General features: G+C 32.3%; 1 protein-coding gene across 1 annotated transcript in view; it reads left to right on the top strand.

Annotated features, from left to right (window-relative positions):
• Window positions 1-17,492, top strand: part of Fhos (Formin homology 2 domain containing) — a 45,487-nt gene extending 27,995 nt beyond the window's left edge. Inside the window, exons 5-21 of the mRNA XM_090102232.1 lie at window positions 8,795-8,904; window positions 10,530-10,588; window positions 10,930-11,114; window positions 11,577-12,058; window positions 12,219-12,319; window positions 12,702-13,133; window positions 13,272-13,562; window positions 13,644-14,165; window positions 14,368-14,576; window positions 14,670-14,792; window positions 14,901-15,158; window positions 15,245-15,462; window positions 15,563-15,755; window positions 16,054-16,196; window positions 16,521-16,624; window positions 16,828-16,882; window positions 17,158-17,492. Coding sequence (XP_089958358.1) covers window positions 8,795-8,904; window positions 10,530-10,588; window positions 10,930-11,114; window positions 11,577-12,058; window positions 12,219-12,319; window positions 12,702-13,133; window positions 13,272-13,562; window positions 13,644-14,165; window positions 14,368-14,576; window positions 14,670-14,792; window positions 14,901-15,158; window positions 15,245-15,462; window positions 15,563-15,755; window positions 16,054-16,196; window positions 16,521-16,624; window positions 16,828-16,882; window positions 17,158-17,185 — 3,513 coding nt within the window. The 3' untranslated portion in view covers window positions 17,186-17,492. The remainder of the gene's footprint in view (window positions 1-8,794; window positions 8,905-10,529; window positions 10,589-10,929; window positions 11,115-11,576; window positions 12,059-12,218; window positions 12,320-12,701; window positions 13,134-13,271; window positions 13,563-13,643; window positions 14,166-14,367; window positions 14,577-14,669; window positions 14,793-14,900; window positions 15,159-15,244; window positions 15,463-15,562; window positions 15,756-16,053; window positions 16,197-16,520; window positions 16,625-16,827; window positions 16,883-17,157) is intronic.
• Window positions 17,493-18,831: the final 1,339 nt, after the last annotated feature.

Here is an 18,831-nt window from a genome sequence, read left to right as displayed (position 1 = left end):
AAACAAACCATACCACAGTGCATATTTTGATATCTCAGTAAAAGTAATTAAATGTACACAATATTGTACTTTCTATACAAAGAAGGGTAATGTAATTTTATATCAACAATAATCGTGATCGTATTTGTAGACACGACTGAGGTCGCTAAAGTTCAAGTGCTGGGTCACATTCACTGTCACGACGTGACAAAGACTCTGCGATTATCAATTAATAGCTAGTCAATTAATAATATTAATCAAAAGCTCGTATACTGTGTTACTTAACTATACAAGACTAGGAAAAATGCAATTATTTAAGATTCGTCTCATTTTGGTTGGTATGTTGTGTGAACGCTTTATCTTGAATTAGTTTTATACTTCAATAATTATACGCTGTAGGTACAGCGTATCAATAAATATCGTTTTTAAATTAATAAAATCACATCATAATTAAGGGGAAGGCTCCCCTAAATTGCAATAGGCACAAATATTTTCAATTTATTGTGTAGGAACCTATACTAGAGAATATATCAAAATAAACTATCTTAACTAAACAATTATAACAGTGACATTCGTTTATTAAAATTACAATTTATTAGAGCAGTTAGAACGAGCCGGTGGCCTTTTTTGTTAAAACGTTTTAATTGCAATCATCACCCAAGGTTTTTGTTCTTGATTTACTAGACATTTTAATTGAAATACTTAAATAAGTGTCAAAATATAAAAATAAATAGCGATTGTGCTCAATTATCACTTGTACGGCCTTCCTTTCTTAATGACATACCTAAGCTGTGCCCCGCGGTTTCACCCGCGGACAAAACAACTAGTAAAATCTTTAACCCTGGTTCTTCACTTATTTTCATTGGAAATTTCATCCCAATCTGTAAAGTAGTTCGGCCGTGAAAGCGTAACAGACAAACAGATAGACAGACAGAATTTCGCATTTATAATATTAGTATGGATATGCGTCGACTCACCAAACAAGAAATATTGTATCTAAACGGCATCGTCTCATTTTCTAGTAATAGAAAGTACTACGTCCCACAATCTGATGGACTAGATTTTTTCCTAAATGACAGCGACTGCGTGCCCTTAATTTCCTTCGAGTTTCCATAACTGCCTGGATGTTTCGAACCTATGTCTTAGTTTGTGTGAACTTTTTGCACAAAAAACATAATGGGATGATAGAGAAACTTGAAGAATTTATGTTCTCTCTTATGTTATTGTTAATAATACAAAGTTAATCTTAAATTGGACAAACCCCAATCGCAGATGCACTCTATATCCACGACGCTGATAAAGACTGTCGCATTCAAGTCAGTTGTTATCAATAAAAATGATCAGCGGCTTCAAAAGAATATTTTTAATTTTCATTCCCAGTCAGTGTCCCCAATAAAAGGTATAATGAATCGTAGAAACAGGGCGACTTGCGCCAGCGCAGGGTTCGACGACCTCACGAGCAACGATTTCCCGATCAGAAACTTGGGAATACATCGACATTACCACATTGCTATCGATTTTCTGCTTTAATCTTGCTTCCATTGTACAGTTACATATCTGAGATAATTTTATAACGCGTTCTCATTTTTGGACTCTACTTATTATATTATATTATGTTGCTACAGATTTACTTACTACTCGTACTTACATCCATAATCCATACTCCATACTAATATTATAAATGCGAAAGTAACTCTGTCTGTCTATCTGTTACTCAATCACGCCTTAACTACTGAACCAATTTGCATGAAATTTGGTATAGAGATATTTTGATACCCGAGAAAGGACATAGGATAGGTTTTATCCCGGAAATCCTACGGGAACGTGTTTTTCTTTGAAAACGCGGGCGAAGCCGCGGGCGGAAAGCTAGTGACTTATAAAACAACAAACTTAATATCAAATATTCTGAACGTAGAAGCTCGACCTTAACCATTACATGACTACAAAACTACGATAAACCTAAAGCCTTTACAAGACTTTACAATTTAAACTGCAATCTAACTTTTATGAACAAAAACACATTAAATAAACATTAGTTCTAAAATAAGACGTTTATATTTTTAAAACTTTAGCGAGACATACCTACAGGCTACAAGTAAGTATGTTTCGCAAGTTCTGGCACTAAGCGCGTGCGCACGCTGCGCTATTTCGTAATGTTTCTGGTCCGTTAACCTTTTATTAAATGCCTATTGTCCAGTTACAATATAAAACGACTGTCGTTCGTCATTAGTCTTAAGTCTTCCATAAATAAACAGTTAACTCTTTGTCATCTAAAATTTACATGACTTACATTCCATGCAGTTTAATTATAATACAGTGTTTTAATTCACACAGGTACATTTTTACATTTCGTAATTTAGTTTGAAAGTGTAGGTACACAAATTAAATTATCGAAGCAAACTAAAATCCTTGTTGTTATAAATTATACACACATAACAATTTTCAGAGAAAACATAAAAGCTCTTAGGCGTAAGTATACGAAGAGCTTTTGATTTTAATGTGACTATTTTCATACTTATTGTCCACTAGATACACTTACATACCACAAAATATTCTTCACAAAATATACATGCTCGGATGCAAGTTCAGGAGAAAATTACTAATTTACGTATTTACTAATTGAGAATAATTAGTGAAAACACGCGGGTTTTTCTGAGGTATGAGTTTTTTCGTTTCTGCGTAAAGGTCAAGACTTATTAACTATTTGTCTATGATGTAATGGTGACATCACTTTTCTGATAAGTTATTTATAATATTTCTTAATTAGTACATATCGAAACAAGTAATAATTTATGACGAAAGTGAAAGAAAGATATCATGATCTATGAGAGTGCTTGATTTTATTAAAATACTCACAATGTGCATGGAGTATGCCATTAAAACCAATCTAAGATGCTGCTAATTTAATTTTAATAAATACTTATAATAATAATTACTAATCATTCGTAATCGTAGGTCCTAATTACATTTCAATACAAACAATTCATAAAACTCGCGAAAAATTTAAACTTCAAAACTACATAAATAAACATATTATGTCTTCTGATAAATAGACAAGATAATTTTAATAAAGAGTCATTTATGAATGAATATATTTTTAATTTAATACATTCAATTATCTTTAAGACAGTATTGCGGAAAACTTCTCGACTCTCGAGTAGGTAAGTGCAATATGTTTAGAAGCAAATAAAAACGTAGTAGCAATTGCTACATCAAATCAATACCAATCTCCCAATATCCTTGAGAACCACAATACTCTATTTCATTTGTTATATTCTTCAATTTTAATTTTAATTAGAGACCGACTCGCTCATCGTGTTTTGTCAATCAACAGCTGTCGTAACTCGATATTACCATTTAGCGCTGTAGGATAATTGACATCATTCATGTCCTTGTTTGCACACAGAAAAACAGACTCTCAAGGATAAATTAATCTCTCACGCAAGTTATTATACTTACTATAATATGCTTTTATAAACAAAAATTGATGTACAAAGCAATTAAGATGTGTTATGTATAAGGGCATAATGACTGATTCTGCAATTATTGCTAAGACAATAGAAGAGATGACGTCCGCGATTATAATACATATATATGTCATTTGTTTTAAGTTTTTATATCATGCACATATTATTATAAACATAATACTAATTTTAGGTCATTACAAAATAAAATAATACTTACCATGGCTACTACAGCCACATTCTGTGTAGGTACCAATAGATAAAGACATATTATAATTCATGTTTATCTTATTTATACCTCAATTAAGATAAGGAGATTTATCACAATGTCAACCAGTGAATTCGGGTCATAATTAATGTTAGAAAAATGTAGGTCATGTAAAATATAACTCTCTTTTGGGTGCAGTCGGGTAAAAATTGCCATGACACGTCAATTTCATTTTCTCAATTTATAGAAGCGATTATATCTACCAGAAATGTATCTACATACATTACTTCGTCTCAATTATTGCCTTCTATACATAGGCAAAAAAATATAATCACTCCATGAATATATTTTCAATAAAAAATAATGTGCCCATTGTGATGAGTGTACGCAATTTCCCGTGCATCCGTAATTAACATTTCGTGCTCTTTAAAAATCTAATCATAACATCAAACACTTATCTTGATCGGTGACCTGGCAGGCACATGTGTTCTGCCACAAAACAGCTCAGTGTATCCGCGGTGAGCGGTCGCCTATCTGCACAACACTACCCGAATTCACGGCAAGCCTGCGCGCATACGAAAACATTAAAAAAATAAAACAACAAAATAACTCGCTCCACAGATTAATTAAAATGCCAGTGATGTTGACCTAGGTTCATCCTAACGTGTACATACAATGTGATATCGTGAGAGCTACTCTGTGATTTAGTGTAAAAAATGATCGAGTTAGTAAAAATGCCCGAAAATAATAGGGTAAACGGCTCCATGAGGGATATAGGAGCGAGTTCGTTCGTGTGCAGGGTGCAATACTTGAACGACTTGGACCCCTTCAACGAGTACAATGTTAGACTCCCCACGAGACCTCTCTACCATACGTTCAACCTATCGATACCCTTATCGTATCAAATTGCCGCTGTACATCGATTGCTGCAAGCACCTCACAGGGTAAGTACTTACATTGCACTAACACAAACTTGTAATTATAAGTGGAATTCGTATTCATATAGATTACCAGTATATTGAGCATTATTCAAGTAACGTTCGTAATACAAGTTAGTCATCGCGGTATTTAGCTAAAATTATCTGTTCTAAATATTTGTTCGCCTTCAGGTGAGAGGCGGGCACGTAATCGCATCCGTACTGCAACAATAAAAATAATTATTTACGGTGAATATTTTTAATCGGTTAAATCTCGAGCCACATAGTGCATCACTCTGCAATATCGATCCTTACGAAAACAATGACTCCTAATTACGTATAGTCTTATCTATGACAATGACACTCGAGTTTACGAGCAAGAGCCTACTAGTTACTACTACTAACTCTACAAAGTGTAATATTTTTTGTATGAGTAGGTATGTTATACAAAAAAACTATGAATCATTTTTTTGGCCAGATTCACTAAGAAAGTGACGAATTAGCTTCAGAAAACACATTCAGACTGTATGATACACAATAGCTAGGTTGTTTCACTTTAAAATATTGTACGCAGGGAAAAAACATAAAAAATAAAAGTATCTTAATATATGTATTATGTACTAGCTTTTTGCCCGCGGCTTCGACCCCTCAGTCAAAGAAAATCCCGCATAGTTCCCGTTCCCGTGGGATTTCCGGGATTGCGTCATTTTCCCGGGATAAAAAGTAGCCTATGTCCTTTCTCGGGTATTAAAATATCTCCATACCAAATTTCATGAAAATTGGTTCCGTAGTTTAGGCGTGATTGAGTAACAGACAGACAGAGTTATTTTCGCATTTATAATATTAGTATGGATTTATCAAATAAACATTTTATTCTAATTAAAGAATCACAAGAAATGCGTCCAAAGGTTATCTAACCACAAATAAAAGTACAATCATTATATTAGTTGGTCCTTCGCTGTACGGTGAATATTGTTTTATAAACAACAGTTATTATTTCACGTAACATCATTCACCTTAATCGCGTACACTGTTTAAATCTTCCGAGATTCATTATACTCACCATTCTAACCGGAGGCCAATTTTGTTTATGTAAGGGCTATAAAACTCAAACAAACCGAACGGAATCAACGGCCTTCAAATTCTATGTGATAACACATTTATTATTTCTAACAATCAACATGTATGACCAAATAACGAAGAACTAGAGCAAAGAAAGGTTTTAAATAGAAATCTCAAATATAATAAGATAAAAATATAGGAACTTGCTAATTCACAATCATTGCATTTGCTATGAAACAAGATGCTTGTATGATTATTGATTATCAATAAATTATAATTCATCCAGTAGTGTCTAGAAAACTTCCATAGTTATGGAACTATGTACCTACGTATAAACATACATACGAACCTATTTACCTTATATAATAAATATAATGTGTTTGATTAAATTAATTAAAGGTTAACAATATTTAGTACTATTTCCAAATCAAATAATTTATTATGTTGCTGCCAGTAAATTCCATTACTCCAGACTCTAAATCAAACATACTTGTGCTAACTAGTTGATTCAACTCAGCTATACTAGGTACATATTATACAAATGTAAACTGGACTTAACAACTGTCAAACGAGCAATAAGTATAAACTAAATAGTCACAATGGTAACTGGTTCTTCTCAGGAACGAGACAATGTAAAGACGCATGCAACCGCAGGCAGGTACGTCGTAAATGATGTCTGTCAGCCATCAATTTAGCCACGATTCTGTCATTAAAAAAATATACCAGCCGAATTGAGAACCTCCACCTTTATTTTAAGTCGGTTAAAAAATAAAAAACGCACGTAGATTATCACGAAACTAAACTAAATACATTTCATTCCAGATTTGATAGTTATAGGTATTTACCTGATAAAACGTGATGCACATAATTAAAATATCTGTGTTCCAATAAAACGTCATCAAAGTACCTATTTACTTAACTACTATGACTGCGAGTTAAATTATTTATATAACGTTATCTAGCCATTAAGAATTAATTAACGTTTTCAGTGATCTTTAGATATTTTGCGGAAAATACTATGACGCGGTACTCGGTGTAGGTACAAAGGTAATATTAAAAGTACATATATGTATTAGAATGTAAGCTTAATAATGTGTTTAGAATAATCTCTCTTTTTGCTATAATTAAATTATATGGTAGGAATTGTATAATACTAGGTTTCCGCCCGCGGCTTCGCCCGCGCGGTCAAAGAAAAAAAGTTCCCGTTCCCGTGGGATTTCCGAGATTATGTCTTTTTCCCGGGATAAAAAGTAGCCTATGTCCTTTCTCGGGTATCATTATATCTCCATACCAAATTTCATGAAAATTGGTTCAGTAGTTTAGGCGTGATTGAGTAACAGACAGACAGACAGAGCTACTTTCGCATTTATAATATTAAAGTATAGATTTATGTTCCAGTAAATTGCAGTAGTTAAGTTATAGATGATTAATCGTTTGAATAGATTAGGTAATTGATATATGTCAAAGGAGAAGATGGCCTCCAAAAAGACTAGTCGAAATATATTTTATACTGAACGATGTAAATTTAATTCAATCCCAGATATTATCATCTTATCAAAATCGTTGTTTTCTGACATTTAAATGTAATCAACTGCGGAATCCTACGCTAATTGACCATCATCAGCTAATCAAATGTCAATATTGTAATTTGTATCGTATGTATGTAGGTACCTTAAGTAGGAAGTCTGGAAATTATCTTAGTTTTCAATATTGAAATAACTTTAAAGTTATAAGATCGTGAAAAATATTATACATATTGTTCATAACATATTGTATGTATGACAATAATAAAATAATTTATGAAGAAAATATCTTGCAAGTACAAGTAAATACGAATTTAACATGAAATGCCATTCCCATACCTAGTTTGCATTAGCTATTTATTGATTAGGTACTAAGTTTATTCTAAACGAAAAAAAATATGCTACATTGCTACGACCTGCTTTTACGACCCGCCTGTACTAAATAGGGTTTATTCCCTGCGAACAGACCCGTATCCCATATAATTAATAGTTAACTATCAGTTATTTGGAGTAAATTCAGTCCAGAATTCCCGGTAAGATGGAACTATTTCAAGTGACGCTCCAGTTTCCAAACTACCGATCTGGCAACTCGCCAATTCTGAGTCCTTCTCCATGCTTTCTCACATTCACGATTCACACTTTTAATTGTCTAAAGAACATGGTAAATAATACATTACATAGGTTATGTAGGGATATAAATACATTTTTAAATTTTATTTTTATACATTACAGGACCATATTATATTATCACACTGTGACAATGTAGAGTCTGGTAAAATATCAATATCATACCTAAGTTAGTTCGCTTTAGATATGCTCCATAAAATAAAAAATAATTTGGAAATTCCAAAAGTGCACGCCTCATAATTTTTTTTTAATAAATATTTATTAATTATTATTTTTGTTTATTTAATAACAATTAAACCACATCGAATCAGACCCTGAAAAATGAAAGGGTTCTATTCCTGAGCATACTCAAGCGTAAGAGAAAAAAAAAGACTCGATTAGTAAAGTATTTCGGTCGCTATCGTTTTAACAAGAAAAAGGATCCGCACATACAGACACACGGACGTCCAAGACAGAACTTTTTTAAACTGTTTTTTAACTAGTTTAAATAACAAAAATGACATCAAAAATATCATGAACGTTAAAAATAGTGTTTTTTCTTAATATGTGTGTGTATGTATTATCTTACAAGTGCAATGTATGATACATAGAGACATTTTAAGTTTGAAAAATCAGATGTTTTGCGCGAAGTGACAGTAGTACCCACCTCAACGCTTCGCTTATGAGGCGTGCAATAAAAAATCTGCCTTTCCAGCAATTTAGAAATTACTTCAAGGTGAAAACGCAGGGCGAAAATCATATTTTAATAATATTTAGTACTCTATGTAGAGTTTCAGTTAGGCGTTGTTCGTATTAGTTCGTTATAAAAAATATATAAGTATTATAAGTATTTTATTTCTTTAGTTTCGTAGTGCATATACAAGGTATACAGTTATAGGACTATATTGAAGGTATTTTATTAACAATGCTTCCATCTCTAATAGTGTCACAAAATTACTACCATCAATTGTTTGTTAATTCAATTCTATCATGTTTTCATAGATGGCGCTGTAATAAAATGTTTTATCATTGCAGTTGGATGATGCCACACTCCAAGTCTTCAAAGACGGTGACTACGGACCTTACTTGGACCTTGACTCAACACTGGGCGAACAAGATGAAGAGTTAGAGGGCTTACAAGAAAGGTAAAAACTACAATATTTCTAAAAGATTTATTTGAATTTAGATACTTAAAGATTACTTTTTTGAGAAATATTTTGGTTGCCTCAAGGTAATAGCTTATGACGTAGTTCGTAAAAGTGCAATAGAGGTGTCCCACCGTCCCTAACACTCAGTTTAAACATTTCCTCGTCACCCTCCCATCAAACAATCAATGCATCATAGTCCCCACGCCGCAATAAAATATAATCGCCTCTAAATTATTACACACAACATGTTCCCTTTCAGGAAGGGTGTTTTAAATAAAATTTATAACAAAATTAATTATTCTGATAATGCTAATAATTAGAGTCTAGTGTCTCATGGTACCAAACTTCGCACACATTTCTTGCGTAAAAAAATATTTTTATGGCGTTTCTTAAGATATACGTCTACACAATACACATACAAAGTGAGTGTACAGTGTATAGAACTACGTTATTATAAAACTCTTGTACTGAAGAAAGTAGTCCTTTATGTCTTCTTACTACGATCACCCACTATTTACCTAGTACGCGCTAGACACGCTATGGATCTTTATTGTATTCGTTAATTAGCGTAATATCGCAGTGGGTAATATGGAAAGTCTAGAAAATGCACTCACTAGCGCTGCTGGCGAAACTGTAATTGTTTATGTGACATTTTTTGCACGCCATTTCGTTCGCAATGAAGACGAATCTAAGGCAAAAACGTATAACGACTTCAACAATGAACTTGCACTATGATGGTTAATGCACAGGTGGTTTTAATTATCGTGGTATATTTAGGATTTTTCGTAGACAAGACGATATAATTCTGAAAGTGGTTTTGCCACTACTAGGAACCGAGTAAACCGTTCGGTTAAAACTACAATTCTTGATCATTTCTTCCAATCGTAACATAAGATTTTCAGATATCAAAACATTGTATATAACAATATATTTGTTACAAATAAAGGCAACGATTATTATACATATTAAAGAAATTCCTAGTGCATTATACGTATAGTTCAAAACATAACATGCTGTATATGAATGCGATAGTGGGTAAGGTAAAATGATTGAGAGAATTGTTGTTTTTTTTTAAACTCTTCACACGAGCAGTTGCACCCGCAGAAAATACACATCATCGCAGTTAGTAAAATAAAAATCCATAATAAATATTAAATTATTGCATTGAATTTAAATTCTTTCATCCTGGACGAAGAAAGTGATGAACAATCGGATTGGAAAGAATTCGATATATTTATTGATTTAGAGGAACTGTAAGTTTTTTTAATCATATACCTAATACCTATATCTATTATATTTAAAGAAGAAAGTATTTTTTTAAGACTAAGGTAATTGATAAATACTTAATATAAATAATAGACGATATAATTGGATTTTTTGTAGAGTGAAATTTTACATAACTTCCAAAAGATTGCGATAGAAAATATATCTGTATGAATAAATAATATAAAAAAATAAACCACATAATATGCATCTGTGTTTAAGTATTAGGTATCCTATAAGTTTTGTAAAATATTGGAAGAGGATCGTGGAGAAAATTCCACAAACCTTTCATTCTGTAGGTAATTTTATACCATCTTTTTTATAAACATGAAGATTTGATCCAACTTTTTTAATTGCAGCCGCAAAAATGCCTTGGTTCTACGCACCCAGCTGTCGGTCAAAGTACACGCAATTATTGGTAAGATATAAAAAAAATAATTTTAGACGTGTGCTTAGTAGTTTTCATTAATATAAAAAGGGATAGCTTATAATATTATGTATACCACACACATGTATACATACGCATCAACAAAATGTGCAGAATAGTTTTTCGAGTTCAAAATCATGGTTTGGTTTGTTCTTTATTGCAACCATAACAAAATTGACTCTGACTATAAAAATCTATAGCTTTAGATTGATTCGATAAATTTCGTTCTTTCGTATAGCTCTATAACCAGATAACAAAAAGTCTATGTGGATAAAAATGGAAAGATTTTTTAATTATTCAATTGAATGTTAAATTTTAATATATAATTTCAGAGAGGCTTCTACACTCTCAAGGGAAGGAGCTGCGTAAGGCACTCTTCACTGTCAAACAGATGCTCAAATCCGAAAAGGACCTGGTCCATGAATTCGTCGCAAACGACGGACTGGACTGCCTCATGCAGATCAGCGCGAAAGAGGATCCGACGTACCTGGATTATATACTGCGTGTAATTGGTCAGGTAAGATTATTAAAATTTGTCTCTGTCTCGCATGAAACTCCCGAGTATATGAATCCATTACGTGGCGACCTTGAGAGAGTTTAAATTGACTGACTAAACAGACTGGCCAGGCATAACCTGGGCAGACCGTGACCGATGTAATAATATGTTTTAATTTTATAAATTACTAGGTTTCCGCCCGCGGCTTCGCCCGCGCAGTCAAAGAAAAACCCGCATAGTTCCCGTTCCCGTGGGATTTCCGGGATTGCGTCATTTTACCGGGATAAAAAGTAGCCTATGTCCTTTCTCGGGTATCAAAATATCTCCATACCAAATTTCATGAAAATTGGTTCAGTAGTTTAGGCGTGATTGAGTAACAGACTGTCTAGACAGAGTTACTTTCGCATTTATAATATTAATAGTATAGATACTATATCTTCCAGTAGATAGTCAATCCTAATTTACTATATATCTTTTTTACAGATTCTTATTTATGTAGATGGTATGCATGGTGTGATGGACCATAAGGGTTGTATCCAGTGGTTGTATTCCTTAACAGCAAGCAATTTCAGACACGTTGTAAAAACAACTTTAAAATTATTGTCAATATTTGTGGAATACACAGAGACCAACAGCCTTCTCCTCATCGATGCTATAAACTTCGTTGATAAATCAAACGGCAGGCCCGCTTGGTATAATATTATAAAAATACTCCAAGATTTCGATGCTTCCGATACTGAACTTCTAATATGCGCAACGAATTTAATAAACATATGTCTAATAAATATACCAGATAAGAATATGTATTATGATCAAGTCGATACTCTCCAAGATCAAGGGATAGATGATATTATCCATTTGTACATGTCCAAGCAAGGGACGGATTTAGATTTGTTACGACAATTGCAAATTTTCGAAGCAGTTTTGATGTACGAAGATGGTGATGATACCGATACAGCGATTAAGTAAGTTATATTTTTTAAGTTAATTACACTTATATGCGGTATGCATACATTTGAATTTATTGAAAATAAAATTTACATAAAAATGCTCCGATTAATCAAGATAATATTATATGGCTATCAGTATTTGTTACTTGATTATAAATGTCGTATTTTGTTTCAGACAATTAGACGATTCTATAATTAAATCCATGAGAAGACGAAATATCAATCTGCCCAGCACCGAAACAAGAAAATCTAAAAAATACCAGATGAAGGAAAAAGGTATATCATCCAGACATCGTAGTAACAAGTTAATTAGAATTCATTGTGACGCAATAACTATATTATAAGCATGATTATGATTTGAATTGTGCGCGTTGAGTTTTTACTTTTTTTTTCTAACGCTATACAAATAACTATGGAGAATTTAGAGTCGAATTTTTTATTGCCAATGCCTAGAAATATATTCTAATTTACCATCATTTAAATACAACTTGTTTTTATAGAAATTACTTAAAAACCATATATTTATTTTCTTTTATCCATAAAAATTTGACTCTATTCTCTACTTAGACTTTCAGTATATCCTTAGCATTTTAATATTTTGTGTTCGTTTTTGCATTTGCTTCATGATCTAAACATTTTGCCATTTTACTAACAACAGCGAAACAAGCCATCATGTCCAGTAAGGAAACTGAAAAGAAAATTTCAATCACTAACAATGTTCGATCTCCTAACCTTACCTCATTGAAAGAAAAAGAAAACATAGAACTGAGTACGGCTTTAAGAAAACGAAGGGACAGATTTGCCCGACAAGCTCACCACATTATTCAACAAGAAGAATTACTCAATCATTCAAATGATATTTATAATGGACTATTTGGTATTAAAAAGGAAGAGAAAATAAATGGAATTAATAATGAAAAGGATACTAATAATAGTAATAACATTTACTCTAATATGAACGGCAAACACCTAGGGGTGAATGGCGGACTGAATGGATATTGCAATGGTCTCAATGGTCACAAAGAAGAAGACAAAGGATATAGTAATAAAGCTACAAAACTATCTAATCCACCGGATGTTTTAATTAATGGTTTGTTCATTATCTAACCCACTAATATCAGCATTATATTTTGTAACTCATTCAAAGCATCATATTTTTATTATCAATTAATGTTATTTTATAGTTCTCATAAAAATTCTTGGTCCTAAAAGTTGCATTTTTTGACAGGAAACCAAAGATATACTTCCGGTCTAAAACAAAGGATACAAAATGGTACTTTAGGTCACAGTGTCAACGCTTGTGATGCACTGGCAGTTATTCGCCAAAAACAACTCGATATTAATCCAGAAAAACCTGATAGAGGAATTATTTTAAATAGAGAACATAGCATCAAAGATTTGGCGCAAAGGCTAACGAGCCCTATAAGCCATGTTCCGGAAGACAAACCAATACGAGTATCTGATATGGCTGGTATAGTTTCAAAGGCTAAAGAAGAATTGGCTAAATCTCAATCCAAAGGTAAAACCTTCTTAAACTTTTTTAATATTTTATGTCCCCAGAATATGATGTAAAAATTGTATACTTTTATTTTCCTTACAGAAATAATTAAAAGTCCAACAATAGAAAAGAGTCCTAAATTACACGAAATTAAAGTGTCCGAAAATGATCTCCACTGGGAAGAGCTGAAAAAAGGTTGTCTCAATCGAGAATTTCACCTATGTGATCTGGATTTCTCTGATTTGCGTCAAGATTCGGACGACGATATGATGTCACCGGCTGTGAATGCAGCAAATGGACCACCTCCACCACCTCCTTCAATGCTTCCCTCCGTTGGCGTACCGCCGCCTCTTCCTGGATATTTCCCGACTCTGACAAAAACCAAAAAGCTCCACAATCAATCTCTTCCAGCTGAGTTATTAAGTGACTCCGATACGTCAACAATTAGGAAAAATAAGAAAACTGTTAAATTATTCTGGCGTGAAATCCAAGAAACCCCCTTCCCTACAACAGTCAGAGAGAAAGTAGGTGGGTTTATTTGGGATGACCTTCCCGAAGTGAACTTAGATACCGCAATGTTGGAACATCTTTTTGAATCGCGAACAAATGATCTGATAATTAAGGTACTAAATAGTCCAGTATTTTTTTTTGTTTTTCTTATTAGAGTCCAATTTATTGAATGACTACTAAACATTTCTTTTTGTTTTTCATGATCATCCTCAATCTGGTGTGGCCAATACATAGGAGGTAAGTACGATAACGATTTCCACTTTGTGTTTCATTTGTAATGCGCGTTTTATTGAATCTCTTACTTTTTTTCATCTATAGAAATTAATGGAGCCAAAGAGGAATCTCATACTAGATGCTAAACGGTCAAATGCTATAAATATTGCAATGAAAAAGCTTCCCACGCCACAAACCATTAAAGCTGCAATAATGAAAATGGACGCAACTGTCATAGGAAGAGAGGGAATAGAAAAGTTACTGACAATGCTTCCCACTGAAGAAGAAAAAGTAAAAATTCAAGAAGCACAGGTAACATTGTATTCCCTACTGAAAGAATACACTTCATATCTATACTATATTTTCGTTGAACTAACTCTTTTAAACTTTACAATATATTTTCAGTACGCCAATCCAGATCTGCCTCTTGGGAGTGCAGAACAGTTCCTACTTACACTCGCTTCGATAAATGAATTGCCATCAAGGCTTAAGCTATGGGTTTTTAAACTTGACTTCGATAATTTAGAGGTAAATAAAAAAATAAAACCAGATTCTTATGAATTCTATAAATTTTCTCTTGCATATGTATGTGATTCGTGATTAATATTCATTGTCACACCACCATTTTGTACACAGAAAGAAATTGCTGAACCCCTAATGGATCTGAAGCAAGGAATTGAATTATTAAAAGCAAACCGAACATTCAAAGTCATCCTTTCTACGTTACGATCTGTCGGTAGCTTCTTAAATGGTAGCCAAGTTAAAGGTTTCCGCCTTGAATATTTATCCAAGGTTATGGAAGTCAAGGATACAGTTCATAAGCATCCGTTGTTATATCACATTTGTGAGATGATCAAAGAAAAATTCTCGGACACGACAGATTTCTTTAGCGAGGTAAAAAAGATTTATATTTGTAGTGGGTTTATGCGTCCCGGTTATACTTATTGGTTTATGTTTCTAAATCCATGTTTCTTTATTAGGTCGGTCCTGTTATTCGTGCATCAAAAGTGGACTTTGACGTGTTAAGTAACAACCTTCTTAAATTAGAAGCAGACTGTAAGGCGTCATGGGACCACATGAAAAAAGTTGCCAAACACGACGGAACACAAATTTACAAAACTAAAATCAATGACTTCATAACTGATGCCGCTGAGCGTATCATTTTGCTAACTTTAATAAAAAAGAGGGTGATGAGTAGGTAAGATTATTAAGGATTAAATTTTTTCAGCCTAACTATTGATATTTAAATTTAAAAAAATCTGTACTATATTAATTTGCTCATTTTGTTCATATTACAGATACAATAAGTTCCTATTGTACCTCGGGGTACCACCAGCAGACATACCAAAAACTAGGCCATCAGAATTCCTTAAAGTTATAGCTGAATTCGCTTTGGAATACAGAACAACTAGAGAACGAGTGTTACAACAATTAGAAAAGAGAGCCAACCACAGAGAGAGAAATAAGACGAGAGGCAAAATGATTATAGATGTAAGACACTCGCTTGCGCAAAAATTATCCACAACAATAAATAGCAATCTAATATGGAAAAGTTCTTTTATAATATTCTTCACCATTAATGCGCGTAAAAGAAATAATAATATCACGATAAGCCGCGACTGACTGCAAATTGTTATAATATTTCACAATGTTTTAAATTTTAATAAATAATTAGTATAATACATTGTGATATAAGTAGACTGTAGAATATACCTAATATTTTGAATAGTTAGATGTATAACTAAATTATCTTCTTGAACATGAAGTAAAAAGTCCAACCTTGTTATAGATTGGAAAGTATTCAACTAAAGGCGGTGACCACACGGCTGACAATGCACTGAAAGAACTTCTCAAGACTGATGCAGACACCGACATACTCACAGAAGGTCGTCGCAAAAGCCAGCCCTGTACTAATAAGAAAATACTAGTAAAGTGAGTTCTAAACTAAATTCCTTTAATTAATAATCTATAATATAAAAATGAATCCCAAAATGTGTTGGTAAGCGCATAACTTGAGAACGGCTGAACCGATTTCGTTAATTCTTTTTTTATTATATTCCTTGAAGTACGCGAGTGGTTCTTACGAAGAGAAAACGTAAATATGTACCACGGGCGAAGCCGGGGCGGACTGCTAGTATTATATAGTTATTAACCCAGTAAAAATAATATATTTTTGTGTACTTTCTTTTTCTTTTCACCTAAAGCATATTCTGTAGTGATTGGAAAATATACTCATTCTTTTTTGTATTGTTTTAGTGGTGACATATCAGCTGTTGAAGAAATAATCGAAAGCTTAGTTCGTTCAAAACCCTCCACGGCGAGGGATCGTAGAAGAAACCGTATCTCGGACAAGAAAAATTGTAAGAAATTCTTTTATATGCGTTGTTTTTTACATTTTACATTGCGATTTTTCATACAAATAGGTAGGTACCTATTGAATTTGTGAATGCGAATGATTTATGCAAAGCGAATTTGACGCGTTTATCTGAAAGCTGCGACTTGTAAAATAAAATAAAGTTGTTTTATTTGTATATAGTTTGTCACAATAAAATTCCATTTACAGTTAACAGAACTTTGGATGGACATTCATCTTGGCCTGGGAGAGAAAGCAGTGATGGGTAACATCCTACTATAATTATTATTAACAACTAAATAATTACTAGTTTACAAATAATAATTTAAAAAAGAATAAGGATGTAACTACATTGTTCATTCTTAAAAAATATTTTATACGCAATTTAGATAATTTACAATGAAAAAGTATTCTGTAACGTTTTATTAATTATTATTTGTTACTACCAATAATTAATAAAACGTCACAGAATACTTTTTATATATCTTTATATGTATACTTTTATAGCCTTATACTAATTATCGTATTCCTTTTTTTCAGGTCTACAATAAATATGCAACAAAGATAATATAACATTATTAACAAAATTAAAATATGAGCGAATATTTTAATCGCGCGAATTTTAAATTTAAGCTAATACAATTTTTAATTTTGTATCAAGTATCACGTTGAGTCACTAGAATATAATGTGAAACAAAAATATTATATTAAAGACTCTTGTAACTTATAAGCAGTTTTTGTCGAATTGTCCTTTAACTATATTAATTATTATACTTATCTATATGCTTCTTTCTCAAAAAAATGGCGGGGCCAATTTAAAAATTACGGTTTAATGATCTGATGAATGTAGGTACTAGGTAGGTAGGTTTATCTAAATGTATGATTACAGCAAATGCAGTGATTACAGCAAGTACAATATAAATGTAAATTGTATTAAGTAGGTATGTTATTTCGAATAACATAGAAACTTATCTTCTTCGTTAAAATAATTACATTATTGTATGATTTTTATAAATATCTCAATTAATTATACACCGATAGGAATTTTGTCTTACCCAGATTTGAAACAGATGATTAATTATATTTCACTGACCTGATTACCGTATATACCTATATTAATTTCTCTGTTTTGTGTATTTATATAAATATATATATATATATATATATTGTGACCTATGTAATTATTAAAAGTTTCCATAAGAAATATCTAACTACTTGTTGTATATTATTTAATATTATAGCAGAAGCTGTAAAGAATAATCTGCGAGCTACATGAACATACTGCTTGAATACAACCAAACCTTCACATAATAAGGCCAATCAATGGACATTAATTTGAAACTTAAATATTTAATGACAAAAGTTGAAGGGCCTTCTTCCAATTATGTAGGTATTTAGAAAATCATAAAGAATACTGACAACCAAATATATTACTGCTGAATTGAATAGTTAAATACATGTATAAATTAAATACTTGTGACTTAGAATTTGTCTAGAAATCAGTATAAACGTTAGAATTGTTAAACTTCGGTGCTTATAATTATTAATGTGATTTAATTATACCATCTATAACGTATAATTTTAATGAATAACAATAATAATCTTTGGACTTGGCAATGTTTAATTTAGGTAATAATTTTTGTATTGTATGTATTTTCTAATTCCCTTGTATTTATTGTAAATGTAAATATTCAATTTCAAATAAAAATACCTAATAAAAAACAAGATTTTGTTTTATTTTTTACTAACTAATTAACGATGGCAGGTAGGTACCTACCTAACTTATGCATATAATGCAAATAATAATACTTAATTGATAATTCATTTATTTACTGAGGTACCTAGCATAGTTAAATGCATATCTACGTTTCTACCATCTAACCCTACTAATATTATAAAATATGTGAGATCTCTGTCTCTTCTTCAAGCCTTAACCACTGAACCGGTTTTGACGAAATCTATGCTAATATTATAAAGTTGAACAGTTTTTTTGTTAGTTTGATTTTTAGGTGTTGATAGCCTATTTAACGAGGAATGTCAACACGCTAAGACCAACAGGAGCGGAGCAATGCGGGTGAAACCGCGGAGCCCTGCAGCTAGTTATAGATGTAAGATGTAAGTGACATCAAGGTGACTGATGACATCCCACGCCATCGAATTTCTATTCTATTCTTTAAAAAAATCTCATTGATAAAGCATCTGAATGTTATAAAA

This window comes from Colias eurytheme, chromosome 1 (genome assembly GCF_061535395.1).
Source record: "Colias eurytheme isolate Ceu_HAF_F1 chromosome 1, ilColEury1 Martin Lab GWU primary, whole genome shotgun sequence".
Classification (NCBI taxonomy): domain Eukaryota; kingdom Metazoa; phylum Arthropoda; class Insecta; order Lepidoptera; family Pieridae; genus Colias; species Colias eurytheme.
This window is presented reverse-complemented; position numbering and strand designations above follow the sequence as displayed.